The sequence below is a fragment of the Acartia tonsa genome, chromosome 9 (genome assembly GCF_053477335.1).
Source record: "Acartia tonsa isolate MP-2025a chromosome 9, ASM5347733v1, whole genome shotgun sequence".
In the NCBI taxonomy this organism is placed as follows: Eukaryota; Metazoa; Arthropoda; class Copepoda; order Calanoida; family Acartiidae; genus Acartia; species Acartia tonsa.
In genome coordinates, this window is record NC_137268.1 from 11,482,618 (window position 1) to 11,502,628 (window position 20,011).

Genomic DNA, 20,011 nt, shown 5'->3' on the forward strand with positions numbered 1-20,011 from the left:
AAATAGACTAAAACCATCCAGGATGGTTTATCTATAATACAAAGTAGAACGATGTCTGTCTGTTTGTTTGTCTGTCTGTCTGTTTGTTTGTAGCGAAGGATCTCGCTAACCGCTGAATCGATCGGGTTCTCCTTAACAGGGTAGCTTCTCATAGGTCCCGGGAAGGTTTATAACTATTTTGGAGAAGGGTACCACCACCCTCCCAAGAGAAATCACAATAAAATCGAAAAAAATTGAAATATTTCCGCCGCATAGTGTCGCTAGCGTAGTCGCTTTGCGTAGAGACATGAATTTAACAGTTGATAACATAGACAAATTATTTCTCAAATTAGATATTTGAAATAAAAAAAAAATATTTAAATACCACTAGAGGCCTCTAGTGGCGTAGCCGCTAGTATGTGTACAAAGCAATAAAATAAAGAGAAAATGAATGTACAAGATAAAAAAATGTTCAAAATCTTTGTTTAGCAGGTATTAAAATTATTAAATCAGAAAGTTTACTCTTTCTATTTTGATAAGATTTAGCTATGAAAATTTAGTTTCTTGTTGAAAAACGAGAAAACATTTAAAATCTTTCTTTTGTTGAAAGTATTTTCAACTTAACAAACAAATTGCTTATTGTCATGTTAATATTATTAAGTTGCAATTTTAAAACTTTGATTGAAAACCTTTTATTGGAAAAGATTTTTTAAAATTTTATTTAGCCTATTCAGTTGTGTTTTTAAGGGATGTTTTATTTTCCCTAAATGAAATACCAAAAAGTTTGAATCTTATACCTGCGCCTGCCGTCACACTAGGCTGAAAAACTGGTTCTAACTGGTTTCCCGCCGTGCCGGTACCACCGTTTTTCCCGCCATGAGTTTGGTTGGCGCGCACGGAGGCAGTTGGCGGGTCTTTCACCAGTATCACATAGTCTTTACTCTGGTAATGGTGAGTCTAAAAATATATATATAGTGATTACCTATCAATATTTGAATGCATTCTTTTTAGTTTTAAACAGGATAATTGTTTGGGGGGTGGGGGAGATATCTTATCTATGATGGATTTCTCTTGCGAGGATGTATTAAAACATTCCTATGACCTAAAAGCTTAGAGGCTTCACTGTAAGTGAGTTTAGTGGATTACGAGATCTTTCTGCAGATACATTTAGACAATTCAAACAGACAAACAAATATCCTGTTACTTTTATAAAAATATTAGTAAAACACAAGCAAAAATTTTACTATTATATCCATCGTATACTGTTAATTAAATTTATTGATAAGTCAATCTATCCATCTTTTTATCAGTGACTTCATTATGTCGATCAGCTTTTATCAATCTAAATTTATATTTTTATATCTATTTAGTATTTACCTAGTTTTCTGGAACACAAGAACCTGTATCCAGATCAGAGTTTTCATTTATCCCTCAGGTTTTACCCACCTGCTATTAATAATAACTTACCCAGAGAGAAGCCAGACACTTGACCTTAGTTTCCTGGAACACAGGTGCCTGCAGCCTGGCCAGATATGTCATGAAACTATTAGGTTTTACCTGTCTGACATTTATAATAACTTACCCAGAGAGAGGCCAGACACTTGACCGTAGTTTCCTGGAACACAGGTGCCTGCAGCCTGGCCAGAGTTGTCATCAGACCTGAGTCCTCCGTTTCCTTCTCAACACTCACAGATTCCGTCTAAAGTAGGATATATTATAACTAAGATGGTACTAAAAGTTTGTCTATTCTTCAACAGCTAGACACCTATTTTCTCCAGCTATGTGCACCCTATACATTTATTACATTAGTCAAAGGGCTAATCAATATTAGTTTATCATTTATATATTGTACTTGGTCAGTTCTTGTCTCCTTTTTAAGGCCGTTGGACTTTATTACCCTAAGCACAAGCAGACAATAACTATGGAGACTATTGTTATAAAATTTTTGGGTGTTAAACAAATGACGAGAAAGGATTTTTAAAAATCAGTTGGAAAGGTAAAATTATGCGTTTTATCAGAATGCATAAAAAAGCTTTGTCTAATTTTAAAATAATTTTTACTTGTAAAGTAATCCAAGTAGTACAATAAGTTCTAAAACTTTTATGAATACAACAACTGTGTAATTAAAACAGTGTTGAATTAAACTCTTCTCTTTTACTAACTTTAACACTATGACCCATTTATTTCTCATTCGTCCTTTGCATATTATGATTAGTTTGCTTTTAAACAAAAAAATCTCAAGCATAAATGATATAGTTTCTACTAAATAATTGGCAAAAAAAAAACAGCATAATAGTATAACTTAAAAAAAATAATTTTTGTTTCTTCTACTTTTTTCAAGCTTGACTAGGTCCAAAAAATATTTTTTTGAGGAGATTATTTTTCAAATACTATATTCGGTTTCATTTACAATTATACCTTTTGAAACTAAAAAGCAAACTATCTTTTTATGTATAGACGTATTAACATCGACAGGAAATTATATTGTTTTACTTATAGCTTCAAATTATACCGCTAAAATATTACTTTATGTATATAATATTTACTTTAAAAAAACTTTTTACTTACGAAAAACTGAAAGCTCAATTTATTTTCTTGAGTTGCCAGATCCCTCTCCCTGATATATTACCTTTATATCTCCAAGGTACCAAGTTATGTTGGCTGAGGGAAATGTATTCTATACAATTATATTTTCTTTTCTCATAATTACAAACTTTAATTAATTTATACATACTTTAATAACACACTAGCGGCTTCGCCCCTAGCCTCTAGGGGCTTTGCCCCAAGAGGTTATCAAAAAAAAGGCTAAATTCGTAAAAGGACCAAGGAAATCTTCAACAAAAAAATATTAAAATAAAAAAAAAATAAGAAATAGGGGGAGATTTTTTTTTTGGGGGGGGGTTGGGGGTGTCCCACCCCCCAAGAAAATAGCCTAAAACCACCACAGGACCAGTAGTTATATTCCCTGAAGAGTAGAATCCGATCGGTTCAGTGGTTACCGAGATCTTAAGGGACGGACGGACAGACAGACAGACGGACGGACAGACTTTGTATTATAGATGTGTCTTACTTTACAATATACTAGTGACAGCACTCATAAAATATAGGGGATCTGTAATTGGCAGTATTTCAAAAACATCCAGGAACCTATGTGAAGAACTAGGAAACACCAATCGGTTTAGTGGTTAAATATACCTTAATGAACCGATTAAAAACCTTTACAAAACAAAAAATCTACTTTGCAATAAGAATGTTGTATGTCCGTCTGTCTGTCTATCTAAAGATATTGATAAACACTTTGAATATCAGCCAATAGCGCCGGAAATATCAACAGAGCCAAGTCGCTACAAAAGAGCAGAAAGCAATTTGCTAGTAAATGAAAATGTCCCCAAAATTGAATCCAGGTAGGTAGTTATCTGGATAAAATATGTAATTATAGCAATAGATTTATTGACTGCATGACTTAGTAAGTAGCTTTATGATTCAAAATTTTATTTTAAAACTGATAAATTAAGCTTGAAAGAAAATATCCCTGAACTTTACAGGTAAGCTGTACATCTTGTCCTGGCCGGTAGAAGGTTTGAATTCCATGAATTGTTGGTCTACTCTCTGGCTCAACTAAAAATATAATATAATATAGAGAAATATTGTCAATTTGACTTTAGTAAAGCAGTTGATAATATAGTGCTCTAGATGAGGAGGGGCTATTGGCATGGATATTTAATTACATCTATTTTACACCAGAGTTTTATATACTCTTATCAGTGAAACACATAGCTGGCTAAAATAACAACTTTATCCCATCTACCCTCTTGACCATATCCCCTACCCTCCTACTGGATAAACGGACTGACCAAAAAATGATGTTCACGTTTGATAAAGTTGCTCTAATATTTTTCCTAGTAAGGGAGGGGAATTGAAATTAAATGAAAAACCAAAGTTTTAAAAACATGTTATCTCATTCGTTGACTAAAAAACTTGGATACTGTTAATAAAACAATTGATTGCTTGGTAGAAATAAGCAGTGTTTAAACTTTTCTACCACCAATTAAAATCTAATGATGGGAATTTAGTTCATTATAACTGCTGGAGTCTATATTTAAAACTCTAAAACACAATTTATTTCTTTTTTGTACACATTACAAATGTACTGTGTACAAACAAACAATTTGTACACTCTTGTACTCTATATTCAAATAACAACAATTGTGGTCAACAAGAAAAAATGTCTATATTTGTATAGCATAGCTTACAATAAAATACTAAACTTCCTATAACATTTTCTAAATATGCCTAAAAATACCATAAATGATTATTTGTTCTTTTATTTAGGTAAAATATGGTTAGCTTAATATTGCCATGAAAGTGACTGCACAAATGCTGACAAAAATCTGGAAGATCTCAGTAGAAATCTAGGAAAAGTTTTTTTTCCAAAAGATTGATGTGGAAGGGTAGGAAGAGCCAAACCAAACTTTTTGGTTCCGGCCATTGGCTTGTGGATACAAAATAGAGTATTTGTTAATTTAGAAAATAAGAAAACAGTCAATGCACCTTTATCATATGTTTTTGAAGAATTTTTATTTACCATATCGCATTATAGACAGCTTTCTGCGTATATTAAAATGAAAAATAATGAGCAGTTTTATCAGCTCCAGAGGGTCCTATACATAATTTTCAGTATGGCTGAGAACCGGTTCTAATACAGCGGACATTAATCATTTTCAATGCCATACTGGAAAAGCTTTTCTATGATTAGGTTTCTGGTAATTTTATTTCTTTCTGTACAATTTAAGATTTTAATATTTGTATTAATCCACATGTACTTTCTTCAACTCTCCGTAGTTTTATTGTAAACATTTGATTTTCTCAGCGGCTAATAAAGATAAAAGCCTAATATTTTCTTTGTTGAGAATTTTTGGTCTGCAATAAATTATAATTACTAGAAAAGATTTAACTTTAACTTATCTGTTTGGCTGTTCTTATTATTTTAGTAAATGAGTTTTTTTTACTTATGGTTGTTCTTTCCTTGTTACAGAATTTTGTTTTGCAAAAAAATATATTGTCTGAAAGGAAGAAATGAAAATCAATTGATAAAGACCTATTGTTGCTAAGATTAATACTCTATTATGTAAATCTATTGGTCATTGCATGCTCATTTTTCTGTATTGGGCCAGAGAGCCACTTTAGGAACTTTTACAGTAGAAGATCTTTACAAAAAATAGTTTGATATGGGTAAGAACTATAAAACAAAGAATCTGTATGTAAATACTAAGGTGATGGGTTCGAAACTAAGCCAAAGTTACGTATAAACTAGGGCTTTTAAAATTATACTTACTGCTACTATGTCAGATGAGCAACATTTGTAATAAGAGTAGAAAGAATGTTTAACAGGACAAAAAACTGCCTTAGACCAACACATTAAGCTTGATGTCCATATATCCTATTAAAGCTTTTCCATAATTTCTTAACTCTCCAACCAATATATGCAAACCTTATAATACTTTTTCTTTTCTAGGGCATACAATGAAGTTTGTTTGGGTGTACAGAATATTTTGTTTCATTTGTTTGGTAATTTTTTTATATTCCTCCATACAATTGACATACATAATCTCTTTTCAAAAAGTTTCTTTATTCATCATGAAGAATGAAAACAAAGGACAATTTAAAACGAAGATGACAATGTCAAAGCTCAAAAAGCCAGACAGTTAACAATAAGAGTGAGAGCTTTTTAAATATTGAAGATTTTCAGCCTACCAGATTTTTTCCAATTGCTACAGAAATCCATTTGCAAGGTTTGAAATCATTGGAAGAGGACAATCCTAACAGTAGTTGGTAGTATATCTTTTCTTTAATCTACCTATTATCTTTAAAAATTCAAATATTCACTATTTATTCTTTATTTTACATAGGTACCAAACAACTCTTATAGAAGTTGAGAAAATGGTAATATTTACCTATTACATGTAATCTTTCAGAAGCTATACCACTTTCCCAGAAGTCAAATCTATCCTTTTTTGCTATGCAACATTAAACAAATTTTACAATATTTAATTTACGTAGGCGCCGCGCTTAACAACTCTTATGAACTTGAGCAAATATTAATATCTACCTAGCTTAAAAAATCTTTGAAAAGCTATACCAGTATTTCAATAAGGCGAATCTGCCTTGATTAGTATGATACATCAAAATAAATGTGTAATATTTAATTCACATAAGTTCCTAAGAACTCGTTTGGAATTTATGGAAAAAATAATACCTACCTAGCACATGCAATCTTTGAGAGGCTATACCAGTATCCCATGAAGGGGAGTCAGCTGAAATTTCACATGTGTACACCCCTTGGCTGAACAGGTCAACATTCAATAGTTCTGCATGGAGAACACCAATACCAACCTAACAAAAATAAATTAGAATTTTATTGTTTGCAAAATATTTATGAATTTCAATTTCCTTTATCTATATGTTTGTACTCTTTAAAACAATTACCTATATTTACATTATTAAACCTAGATTTATATTTTAGACTACAGTATTGTAGATAGTTTTCCAAAGATACTAAAAAGAAAATTAGATGTTTTTTTGACACAAAAAACAGAGATTTTTATTTGTTTTGTGTGTTGAAAATTAACTTTAATACAATATGATACATGACTTTCAGTAGTTCATGGAACTGGATCTAATCCAGCATGCCAACAAAGGAAGAATTGGCTACATTGGGTTAATGTACATCTGTAATATGACATCCTTGTGTAAAATTGCTGCAACTCACACGCATATGTTGACAAAAAAATGTGATACATTTTTTCCTAAACCACTTTCACATTCCTGTGTAATGTAATGCATAGTTATACGCATATACAGCTAAACATGATAAAATGCATTGCATTCCTACCCACAAGGCCTGTACCCTGTTAAGCAACACCAGCAAAAAGCTGTCATGAAAACTAGATTGGATTGTATTGGAAAATTATGATATACAAGTAAGAAAACAAATTTTGAACAATAAAGGAGTGAATATACCAATTTTGTTAGCCTGGACCTTGGGGCTAACAGAGATGGTTAAATCTAATTTTTTAGATTCTAATATCCACTTAAAGCTGCAATATTCTATCAAACATGGGCTATGTGAAAAAGTTTACTTTATCATACTTCATACAAGATAAAAACTTCTGAAATTAACTTAAATAACAAAAATATTAAAATAATGATAATTAAATTACATTAATATCTAAGAAAAACAGATAATGTTTTACTTAAAAATAGCTAAAGCGCTGAGCTACTCTAATTAATAAAAAAAAAACAGTTTCCTTAAGCTGAGACTTTCATAGACAGAAAACATATTAATCAACTCAATTTATTTAAACTTAAAGAGTAGCTGCACTTGAAAACCAGGCCCCGTGAACCTAGACAATTTAGCTGGATGAGGTTTTAGAAAAGGTATGGATTGTGCATACGAGAATAATAAGAAAAAAATATATTATAGGTTTGATGAAAAAAAAAAAATAGTAAAAAGTGTACAAGAATATGCATATGAGCAAAGATTTCAAAATTGTTGAATTAAAATTAGAAGATTACAGAAATTCTATTATTAGTTGCCAAATGCTTTTCAGTAATCATGATTCATGACAATTTAAAAATGGTCCATAAACCAGTCAATTGTTCCATCCCTGCACCACTGCAAGTCATGGTCCATCGACATACAGGAATAAAAAAGTGTCTAGTACCCACCTTTAATTTCTTTAATAGTGGCAGAGACGGGTGATCAATCTGGTCCTCGTGATTGTAAGAAAATTCAAGAGAATTCAAGGAAAGATTGGTCCTGAAAAATAAATGAGTTATCAGTGTTAGGGACAGCTTTCCTAAATTGAAATTAAATTGAAATTGATTATTAAAATTAGTGGATCTATTTTGAATTATGACGTCATACGATAAAATAGCCAATGAGAGGCCAGTATAAACCAATGGTAAAATTTATGCTGGCCTCTCATTGGTTATTCTACCGTATGACGTCATAATATGTTGAGGGACTTTTTACTAGCTACTTCCCTTTAATTTTTTGTCCTGTCCTTCAATTACCATTTACATATCTACGGACAAATGTATATGTTTTATGAGCGTTAGGAGGTTAGTATTTCTTGTGTTAGAACTGCATGGTTAGAACCCAACGTAAGTAACATAAAGAAGAAATGGCATTCTCCTTATTTTTATTGAGTCAAATAGGGGATGGGGGGGGGGGGATTAATTTTACCCATCTCTGTTTATTCTTCTTATATGATAAAAATCATAATATATATGTGTCTAAAAACTGAAAAAATCCATCTTTTTCATATTCTAAATGCAATTTGTGAATGATATTTTATATTTGCTTTTCTACATTTAATATTTGATCTGTCTCATATCTTACACGGTGTCCTTGCAATTACACAAAAAAAACGGTTTTTTATCCTTTAAAACTTATGTATGCAATGAAGCAAATTTTGAAACAGGAGCGACAGTTAATGGTCCCCAATATCTCTCAATGGTTGGCATAAAAACTTTTGCAACATTTTTGTTTGTGTTGATTGCTTGGATCAAACCGGCAATGTGCAAACTTATTCAAGATTTTAAGGAGTCATTGCGTTTATTGTTATTTGGAGTTTACATTAATTTTTTACCTTATCCCTCTCTGCCTTTAATATGATTTAAGGATTTCAATCAAAGCAAAATCTATGTGTAACAAGTTTGAAATATGGACGAAACATTTGAGGCAGCTTACGGTCAAACGGCTGGCAGTACAACCAAGCTTCTTTTTTTTATTATAAAAAATTACCCTAAATTGCACTTAAGAAATAAGCTATATAATACGCGCAGCTCAGAATTATTCGATTTAGCACATTTATAATTTTAATGACTCTTTTAATGTTGTTCAGGACGTTCAGAAAAATTACTGAAAAAAATGCCTTCTATGAACGTTATAAATAAGCAAAAACTTGTTTTTTAAGAATCTGTAAATTGGCGATAGTTGATAGAACACCATCCTACACTTTCTCCCTTTTCAAAGCTAGAAATAAATTTTCTTGAAAAAAAGCTTTAGAATTAAAATTCAGGGATTTAAAAAAAAACAAAATAATGGATGATTTTGTTTTGTTGGAAAATTTTGACATTGATTGTTTTAACCCACAAACCAAAATTATTTGAAACTACCAAAAGTTTTCAGCCAACGAATAAAATAACTTTTTAAGAGAAAAAATAATTTCTTAAAGACAAAATATTTACTGATGACAGCAAAGTTAATTATTTTCCATGGTTTAAAAGAATTGATATTGCTTTAAATGACGCTATGCAGAGAGGGAGGGGACATTGGGCTGTTTATTACACTAGTACCCAAAGTTTTATAATAAAGTTTTCATATTCATTGGCATAACAACTTTGGTGACTTTTATTTAATTTTAATTGATGGGTTCTTTAAGTTGAGTGTCCAAACATTTTAATCACTAATTGTAATTTATAGATGGGGTAATATTTTATATCATCACTGCGGATGTACATCAAATTATCGGCCATTGTCTTATCCCTTTAGATTTCTGGACTTTATTCATGATTTCACATAGAGATATTATTTATGGTACTACGTCAAACCCTAGATACGTCAAACAATAGATGCGACAAACGCTAGACAGACAAACAGTAGACAGACAAACCCTAGACACGACATTCGCTAGATACGACAAACACTAGAATGCGACAAACGCTAGAATATGACAAACACTAGATTTTTTCTAAAGGCGACAAACAATAGTTACGACAAACGCTAGAATTAATCCTATTATATAAAGTAATCCGCTTTTTCTTGTCTGTAGCAAAGGATCTCACTAACCGCTATACCGATATGGTACTTCTTTGCAGTGAAGCTTCATATGTGTCCAGGGAAAGTTTTGAACTAATTTTGTGGAGGGTATCTCCCCCCCACCAAAAAAATATTCTTTTTATTTTCAAAACTTAAAATGCAAATAAAATAAGAACTGATATGGTTATTTTGTTACTTTAATGAATTATGATTGGTTGGTTTAATAAGTTGAATGTTTTAACGTTTCAACCACTTTTTTTGCTGTAGTGGCTGTACATAGATTTTTACGGCCATTATCTTATCCCATTAGATCTCTGCATTAATAGAAATATAAATTTAGTATTTATGAACGAAAAAATGTTTGAATATTTTATAATTTTAAATTTTAGTTTATGTCGCTTCTAGTGTTTGTCGCACTTTAAAAATTCTACTGTTTGTCGCGAAATGGCAAATTCTACTGTTTGTCGTAGTCTAGTGTTTGACGTATCTATTGTTTGTCTGTCTAGCGTTTGACGCATCTACTGTTTGTCTGTCTAGCGTTTGTCGCATCTCCTGTTTGACGTATCTAGTGTTTGACGTAGTACCATTATTTATTTATGTCTTGTATGATCTACTGATTACATTCTAGAATACATTTCCTTATCTAAGATCTTTGTCAAAGGCACATTTTGCAGATCTAACAAAAATGAAGGCAATTACACTTACCCTCCACTCCACTTTAAAAAAATAGGAAAATAATTTTTATTTGAACCAAGGATGATAATATTCAAAAAGAGGGAAATCAGTAAATTAGACATTAAACGAACATTAACAAATGGAAGCTAATTATAGTGTCTCCCAAAAAGGATAAATGTTCAAATGTTTTGGCCGAAATATCCTGAGATGGACGTCATATTAGAAGGAAATATGACGTCAATTACGATAATTCGGCCAAACATATTATTCCTAAATCTAAACATGTAGGATATTTGTTATTTCTGTCTTTTTTGTTTCACTTATTATATGGTACATAAACTGACTATAAATCACCATTTCAAAAATGTTACCCAGTAACTAGAACACCTCTGACGTTATAAACACTATGTGGAGCCTGGAGGTCTGAACTCCAGTATAAAAAAATATTACCACCCTATCATTACAGGCAGAAGGACAGACAGACAAACACAAAACAAATTTGTATACTTGCCCAGTAACTAGAACACCTCTGACTTTGTACACGCAATGTGGAGGACTCAACTCCAGTAAATAGAATAGTACCACCCTATCATTACAGGCAGAAGGACAGACAGACAGACAGACACAGAACAAACATGTAAACTTACCCAGTAACTAGAACACCTCTGACAGTGTACACGCTGTGTGGAGGGCTGAACTCCAGTATAAAAAATAGGACCATCTTATCATTACAGGCAAGTTGACAGACAGAATATAAATAGGTAAACTTACCCATAACTAGAACACCTCTGACTTTATACACGCTGTGTGGAGGACTGAACTACAGTATAAAAAAATATTACCACCCTTTCATTACAGGCAGAAGGACAGACAGACAGACAAAATGAATGTTTACACTTACCCTGTAACTAGAACACCTCTGACTTTATACACGCTGTGTGGAGGTCTGAACTCAGGAATGAAGTGCAAAAATTCCTAAATAAAAATGTATTTATATATCTTAATGCCTATTTTCAGGAGTTTTCCACCTTGATGGATAAATAGGATAATTGTATCATACAAATAGTTAAAATCCACATATTTGAAACGATTATAGAGTTGCTACGGCTCCTAAATCATACCTAACTGTCATCATGCAAAGTTTGAAATCGATAGGAAAATTCATACATGTCTAAATTAAGGAAAGAGCTAACCATTACTAACTGAAGTACGGACGGACGGACGACCCTAATTATAGAAAGGCTTTACTTTTAAAAAATCCAGGAAAATGAAGATTTATAAAAAAATAAACAAAGAAAAAACCCGAGAAAGGTGAACGAACTAAAATGAGAAAAGATGCATTAATAAATGCCAAGCTTGGTATAGTGGTGGGGAGCTTAGCCTACTTTAATTAACATATTATTATTTATAATAGTTCCAGATTCTTCAAACATTTTGCAAATCAGGACCGGGGTTTATATAGTTCTAGCTATATAATACAACAGAGAGTTTTTTTCTGATAGAGTATAATTTGATGGAAAAATGATAATAAATAGACGGTTTAATCTAGGACTTAGACAATGTACAATAATGTACAAAAAATGAATGTACATCCTCAACAAAGATACACAAAATTACCCTTCTGTAGAAGATCTAAATTATTGGTGGAAAAGTTTATATACTTTTAGTTTGAACCAACCAATTAAGTACCCCCAATGTTTTAAGCCAACAAATGATAATGTTTATAAAACTTTTATTGAATTTTATTGGTTGATCTTCAAACGTTTCAACCACTAATTATAATCTACATAAGGGGTAATTTAATGTATCATTATTGGGGATGTACATCAATTTACCGACTATTGTCATATCCCTTAGGTCCCTAAAAATGTAAAGAATAAAGGGACATACAAATAAGGTTAATGATAGAGTTGTCAAATCAAATAAAAACCCACCTGACTTCCTTTGTATAGCTTTATACTGTACAGGGTTTCATTCTCCATATCAAAACTACATTCCAGCTTTACATTAGAACCTAAAATAAATTAATAATTAAGGGAGGCAATACCAATTGAAATTATTGGAAGGCAATTGACGAATTATATTTTGTGATTTATGATACATCCCAAAAAATCAAAAACAATCCCTTAAAATTCCTTTTCAAAACTTTATTTCTTAATATTTGAGCTCCTTACATTGCTACGAAGCTAATGGATATAATTGTCCTTGTTATTCAGATTTTAGCTAATTAAAAGTTATGCTTTGTATATACCATCTCCCCCTAAGATGAAAAGCCCTCACCCTGTGACAAATATTCTTTTTCTTTTCAACTTGCCGCTCCTCCCCCCCCCCAAAAAAAAAATTAGGGGGTTTCTTATTCCCAATAGTCTAGTAGAATAAGTTTATATAATATCTAAGTACGATAGGAAAAACCTGAATGAATTAGAAATGGAATCATGCATTCATATCTCTATGGGAGTTCATGTAAAGATAATGAATCTATTCAAAATGTTCAGTAGTAAGATGTCAGCCTGTCCGTCTGTCCGACAGAACATTTGTCCATCTGTCTGTCTGTATATCTGTCAGTCTGTTCATCTGTTAGAAATGGAATCATGCATTCATATCTATTAGAGTTTATGTAAAAATTATGATACTAAATGTTAAGTAATAAGATGTCCGTCTGTTCATCTGTCTGATTGTCCATTTGTCCATCCGTCCGTTTGTACATCTGTCCATCGTTCATATGTCTGTATGTTCGTCCTTCTGCTTTTCATCTTTAATAATGTAGGATCGACCGTTTCAGCCGTTTACAGGATCTTAGGTAACATACATAAATAAGTATATCCTGTTATATAAAGTAAAGTAGATCCTGTCAAGGTTTCAGGCTATTTTATTCACAGATTTAAACTTTAAAGTCTTGGGATTGTTTTAAACTTCTTTTCTAGTCCCTTCGAATATAGTGATCCAATATTCTAGGGGCGTAGCTGCTAGTTAGAATAAAAACTTTTGGTAAAATTATATAAACTCCTATACGAGAGAATATCAGGGATCTAAAGGGATAAGCCAATGACCGATAAATTAATGTACAACACCAATGGTGATACACAAAATTATCCCTTTAGAAGATTAGAAGTTGAAACGTTTGGACACTTAACTCAATGAAATAACCAATCAAAATTCAATAAAAGTCCCCAAAGTTGTTAAAGGCAATGAATAAGAAAGCATTAATATAAAAACTTTGGGGACTAGTGTAATAAACAGCCCATTGTCCCCTTCCTCCCTGTAAAATATCCTGTTGTGATGTATATCGTTCATAAATACAATGCACTTCCTTATATATTCTAACTTGCACTCACATTTATATATCACAATACCCTTTAACCATGAGAGGGAGGGCAAATATAAAATACACAAATACCCAATTTTTTAAAACCACATATCTTACTCTTTAGCATAAAAATCTAGTTAATTTGATTGGTTGGTTTCAAGCTAACAGTGTCCAAAGTTTTCAACCAATAATTTGAACGTCTCTGGGGCAATTCTGTTAAACTATTTTTAACCTTTTTTTGAAAAAAGGTATATCAAAAATATACTCTGACACCTGTAGAATCATACTTCATAGCTAAAAACACGAATAGGCCCCCAAATAACTAAACTTGATTATTGGGTCGTATTTTATCTCAATTTTATTAATGGGTGGTGTGATCCACCCAAATACCCTAGTACAAGGATTTGATATATTGTAAAGGTATTTATACAACATACAATTATATACCAAACTTTTTATTCCTTACATTTATACCAGGGATCGGAAGCCGCGTGTAAGCCTCAGTGCAATCTTTATTTTATCACTATAAAATTCAGCTGGATGTATAAAACTGCTCTTTAGCAGACAATCCTTCTTTCTAAAATTTCTTTTTATGCTCACAAGCAGGTTTAAAACTGAGGCTTATGCGCGGCTGAGGCGCGGCTTCCGATCCCTGATTTATACCTATCTAAATTTCTATCTATCTATCTATCTTTACCTAAGGTAGCCACAGCAGGTAGATTCACGACGACATTTCTAATCCCTACGACACCTAAAAAAAGAAAATCAAAATTAACAAGAACAATTCTATAAAAAAAATATGTAAATAGAAACAGCTTTACATACGTACAGATGAACAGACATAGAATTATTAGCTTCGCATCTACTGATAGTTTGTTTTGAATTCTTTATCAAGTTTAGTAGTCATAAAGTCACTAAGAAAACGCAATGTCGATAGAATATCAGCTACGACCACTTTAGTTTAATGCGATATAGTCGGCATGTCAATTTGTGTGTCAATATGAAATAAATATTTTGAAAATATCTTGATTCTAGGAAAATTATTAAGTTACCCAGTTAACTAGCTATGTCACGTCATCAATAAATAAACAGAAATTCAAGGGGAATGGAAAAGTAACATACGACTTCAGTTTGCTAAAAACAAAAACCCTAGCCTAACCTTCCAGGAATCTATGATGTTTTACTTGTTCGGGGTTTTTATTGAAATAACAAAAGAATCGGCTTGTAGTATAGCCGCCCCTCAAAATGGTAATTGTAAAATTTTTTTTTGGGGTGTCATATTTTTCTTGGGATGGTTGTGGTACCCATCCCCAAAATGATTATAAACTTCCCACGACCTGTGAATTGCTACATTGTAAAGAAGAACCATATCGGTTCAGAGGTTAGTCTGGTCCTTCGGAGCACACAGACCGAGATTCTGAGAGAGATAAAGAGAGACATCCATAATAAAACTAGAAATACTAATATATTAAAATTTGTATTGATTTATTTGCTAAGAGTACAAGCCTGTACAAGCCTGTATAAGCCTTGCATTATTGAATTAAACCTATATCCTTTTATTTCTTCTTCTTTTTTCCTTTTCCCCAGAATATTCTGACTCTGTCATTTCTGTTTATTCGGTCATTCAAAAGAATATACAGCTTTAGACCAACACAAATTAGCAGTGTTTAAACTTTTCAACCAATAGTTTTGATTGCAGATGTACATATATTTTTCATCCTTTGTCTTATCCTCTAAGATCCCTGACATTTATTGCCATTCGTCTGAGCATTAAGTACATAATTTTTCGGTTCGTTTGTCTATCAGTCATGCTAAGAATATAAATGAAGTGCCTATAAAGAATGATGTCAAGCTTTAAAAAAAATGACCAATGATAGGGCAGTTTACATTTTTATTGACAAATGGTAAAATGTATACTGGCCTATCATTGGTCATTTGTATTGTATGACGTCATTTTTTATAGGCACTATAAGCTGCTTCTATATTAATATTATTACCTATAAATAACGTATATGAAAGACAGGTTTCGATATTTTTTTTGATGTTTTGACCTCTTATGGTGCTTCGCACCTTATGGATGTTTTCATCCTTGTTATGATTTGAATATAGAAAAAGTTTTATTTTGTTGGCAATGCATTTCCTAAATGATTTGGTCAATTTTTTGTTGAATTCATTTTTATTTGTAATACAACTAAATAAAAGAAACAAGAATACAAATGTCCAAGGACTAGGTTTTAATTATGTTATGTAAATAATTTAATAGTTGCCTAACTCCAAGCATCAAATGGCTCTGTTTTGAAGAGAGAGGGTGGGGTAAGACATATTGCCCAAAACCATATTAAGACTCAAATCTAAATATGAAATAGCCTAAATTAAACCATTCTTAGACATAAGCAAAGCCTCTTTAAAATGGATAACTCTTTCGATTCAGCTGCTAGCGAATATATCTGACAACGGCGGAACGGACAAACAAAAAATCTTACTACTTTATAAAAAAAAGATATAAAATGATCTGTGGCAGATTTTTTTTGTAAACATTTGAAGGATAGTCCTTTCCAGTATAGCTTTGAAACTGATCAATATCCGCTGGATTAGAACCGGTTCTCAGCCATTATGGATTTTAAAATCCTTGGAAAGCTGTCTTTAATACGATGAAAGATAATATGAATAACAATATGATAGGACCGTCAAAAAACACACTGTTTAATCAAAGAAAAGTTTCACCCCATCAAAAATAAAAACGTGGTGTAGTTTTGCAAAACTATAATTGTTTTTGTTTTGAAAAAATATGCAAGAAATTATTTTTCTTGGCATTTGTTTGCTTGACAAAATTAGGATAAATTATTTTCTTAATAAAAAGGTTATTTTTTTTCAAAAATGTAAAAAAGAACAAAAATTGATAGATTTAATCCTAGTAAAACCAACAAATGAATTAATCTAAAAAATATATAAATTGGTATTTACTAAGACCGCCTCCCAAAAATTGAACTAACACGATACGATACATATTTTTATAAATTAATGCATTTGTTGTTTACTGCTGGATTTAATTGGTCTCTTTATATTTGATTTGATCTCATTTTGTTCTATAAATCCAGGAAGGAATTTCTTAGCTTTCTAGATTCATTGGTATCTGAAATATGTTGTCAGAAATTTTGTAAAGTTCCTATGAACTTATATTGAGATCTACATTAACCCCCCCTAACTTCTATTTGTTACAAAATCTATATACTTAGGACTAGTTTTAAGCTATTTTTGGAGAACGTTCTGCCTTATTAAAATAGCCAAGCACAACAGATCCATAGTATATGAGGTAGTAAGGTTTTTTTTTTGTATGAAGCTAAAGATCTCTGAATTTTCTATTCCGAATAGGTTGTAATTTTCTGGAAAGGTTTATAAATAATTTTGGTTTAGTTCTAGATAATTATCTATCTCTCCCCGCCCTTCCTTTCCGTAGGGGCCAAGCAACAAGCTATAAATAAAGTTGTAAAGTTTTCTGTTTAAAGCAAAATATCTAAAGCAAAATATCTAGGGGTACTTGAAGTGAAGGGGGAACCATATCGGTTCAGCGGTTTGTAAGCTCCTACAGATAGAAAAATAAAGATCCTATTACTTTTATATCAGGATTAATAATATTCATTATAAAGAAATAGCTCAAGGTAGGTAAGTCAGTGTTTCACAACTAAAGTTTGAGGTATATTGGAGGATTCCATTACTGTTCATCACTCAAATACCTTTCCACATTCCAAATCAGATCAACAATATGAAACAATATTCTACAAATGAGATTATTTGGAAACAGAATGTTCAAGGTGAATTTGATTAGGATGTGTTTTAGTTTTATTGGATGATTCTATTGAAAACAAGGAAGTAAATTTTCATGAAAAGAAAAGACTAAAAATATCTGCAAATCTTAGTTCATCAGGGATGAAGGGGACAATATTTTGCAAATTACACTGTTCCAAACAATATATGTATAAATACAATCCTTCATTTGTTAGTTTTAAAACTTTAGAATTTAAATTTTATTAAAAATTTACGGTGAATTATTTTTTTTAACAAATCTGATAGAAGGTGTTTATTTCATTTATCTTAATTGAGGTTGAATATTGATTTATCTTATACAATAGGATTCCAGATAACCAAATAATACTAACATTTCAAAAAAAAAATATCTCAATAATCATAATCAAATAACAATAGTTTCATCAATTTTAAAATACTCCCTTCGTTGGGCCAAGCTACTAGTATTTTAATGTCATATATCTCATTTCTAATTTCTTAATATGAAATACATAATTATTTTAAATTTTCTCAACCAAATAGTTGCAACTCTTAAAGTAGGTCTTGTTTATCTAATTTAAATTCAACAAATTGTTGCCAGTTTAGATAATGTTGATGAACCGTAAGTTGATAACTTGTATTGGTTTAAAATTAAAGAAAAATAAAAGGGGATATCAGGTATATACCATCTTTTCCCTACATGGCAAGGACCCAGTCCCGATTCGTAATGGGCCTTTGAAAAACAGCTAATTAGCAGGTAAATTAAAATTTCAAGTTCCTGGTATTATAACAATTCCAGGTCCATTCAAGACAACAACAGGCAATATGTGAAATAAAATATTTTGTTAAAAGTCACTTGAGTTTATTTTCTTAAATAAAAAGTAGATACATATAAGGTGCGAAGTAGGGGGGGGGGGGGGGGGGGGTTATTATCGTTTTGCTGACAGTTTCCTGAAAGTTGGTTTCTATTCCTTGCAAATTATCAGATTTGCATGAATTATGATATTGGCATAATTAGTGCTCTGCACAGTTCATTCGGATCATTTCGGAAATAAGAGAGTTACTTTGTTAGTATGTCCTTCGCTTTAATGGATGTTGTCATCCCTCAAATCTGGTCAAATGGTCTTCGCTTACCTCTATAAAGTTAAAACTATTGGTTGAAAAGTTTGAAACTACTAGTTTGGAACCAAGCAATAAAAATTCAATAAAAGTAATCAAAGTTTTTGGACCAATAAATAGGATAACCTAGTTATTAAAACTTTGGGTACTAGTGTAATTTACAGTCCAATGTCCCCTGCCTACAAGTAAAACACAATCTTTTTTTATGTTTCAGACTTAATCCATTAAATCTGCGATAAAGAGGGAAAATCATTTAATAGACTTTGCTTAATTTGAATATTATTTCATTTGAAGTTGGAAAATCTGTATATTTCCTTATTGTAATTACAATTCTAGAAAAATTGTAGAAATTGTACTGAAATATCAAAGAGGTGTATAAAAAAGTTACACATTAGTCAGAGTATCATTTTAAATACATTAAAATTGTTCTAAACCATTTTGTTTAATTTTGATATTTTTAGCAGTCTATCTTTCCTAATAACCTTTTATATCCTATTTCCTTCAGATAGCCTGTCAAATTTTTTACTTTATATATTACTATCAAATGCATTTTAATATCAAACTGCTATTAAATTATGACAAATATTAGGACAAACGCAGGAGTGACAAACGTCGGAGTGGTGGTGTAGCATGGCTCGGCACTCTTACTAACCTGCTCCGTCCAGAGATAGTAGTATAAAGAGTAGGAGGGGTATTAGAGAATGCGCTGCAGGGCTCGGCACTCTTACTAGTCCATACATTTTATCTTGTTCTGAAATTATGATAAAATTTAAAAATACATTCTATAGTAGGTTTGTCTTATTGTCCCAATGTCTTTAAATGTTTTCAAATAAGATCTACTGCGGCTTTAACATCAACTCAAGTTTTGTTTAGAAGGTACACCGACAAACCTCCTAAAGGGACAAACGTCCTAATGCGACAAACGTCCTAAACCTCATAATGCGACATACATCCTAATGCGACAAACCTCCTAAACGACATACCCCCTAATGCGACAAACCACCTAAAGGGACAAACATCCTAATGCGACATTTCTTAAGTAAAACGTCCTAAAATTTTTCAAAAGTTAAAAAATAAAAAAAATCTTCCAAATTTAAGGATAAAATCCACCACTGCTGTTAAAAAAGTTGAACAATAAAATCCAATATGGCGATAAAACACACAGGGACGAAATTCAAAACCGAAATTTCTTTCTTGAATAACTTTGTCCACAGGGTGAAATTTAAAAATCCGTCCGACAGTTATCCCAAAGTCTGTGTTGGCTACCCAACAGCATGGTTTCGAACCCGATACAACCTTGCATCAAAAATATCGACCCTTAC

General features: G+C 31.6%; 1 protein-coding gene across 1 annotated transcript in view; it reads right to left on the reverse strand.

Moving 5' to 3' along the window:
* LOC145327719 (uncharacterized) overlaps positions 1-19,436 on the reverse strand; it is a 32,805-nt gene extending 13,369 nt beyond the window's left edge. Inside the window, exons 1-10 of the mRNA XM_080171274.1 lie at positions 19,342-19,436; positions 14,485-14,538; positions 12,415-12,494; positions 11,382-11,455; positions 7,708-7,798; positions 6,240-6,372; positions 3,512-3,597; positions 2,609-2,656; positions 1,562-1,678; positions 777-936 (exon numbers count right to left, since the gene is read on the reverse strand). Of these exons, the coding sequence (XP_080027400.1) occupies positions 777-936; positions 1,562-1,678; positions 2,609-2,656; positions 3,512-3,597; positions 6,240-6,372; positions 7,708-7,798; positions 11,382-11,455; positions 12,415-12,494; positions 14,485-14,538; positions 19,342-19,429 (931 nt within the window). The 5' untranslated portion in view covers positions 19,430-19,436. The remainder of the gene's footprint in view (positions 1-776; positions 937-1,561; positions 1,679-2,608; positions 2,657-3,511; positions 3,598-6,239; positions 6,373-7,707; positions 7,799-11,381; positions 11,456-12,414; positions 12,495-14,484; positions 14,539-19,341) is intronic.
* Positions 19,437-20,011: the final 575 nt, after the last annotated feature.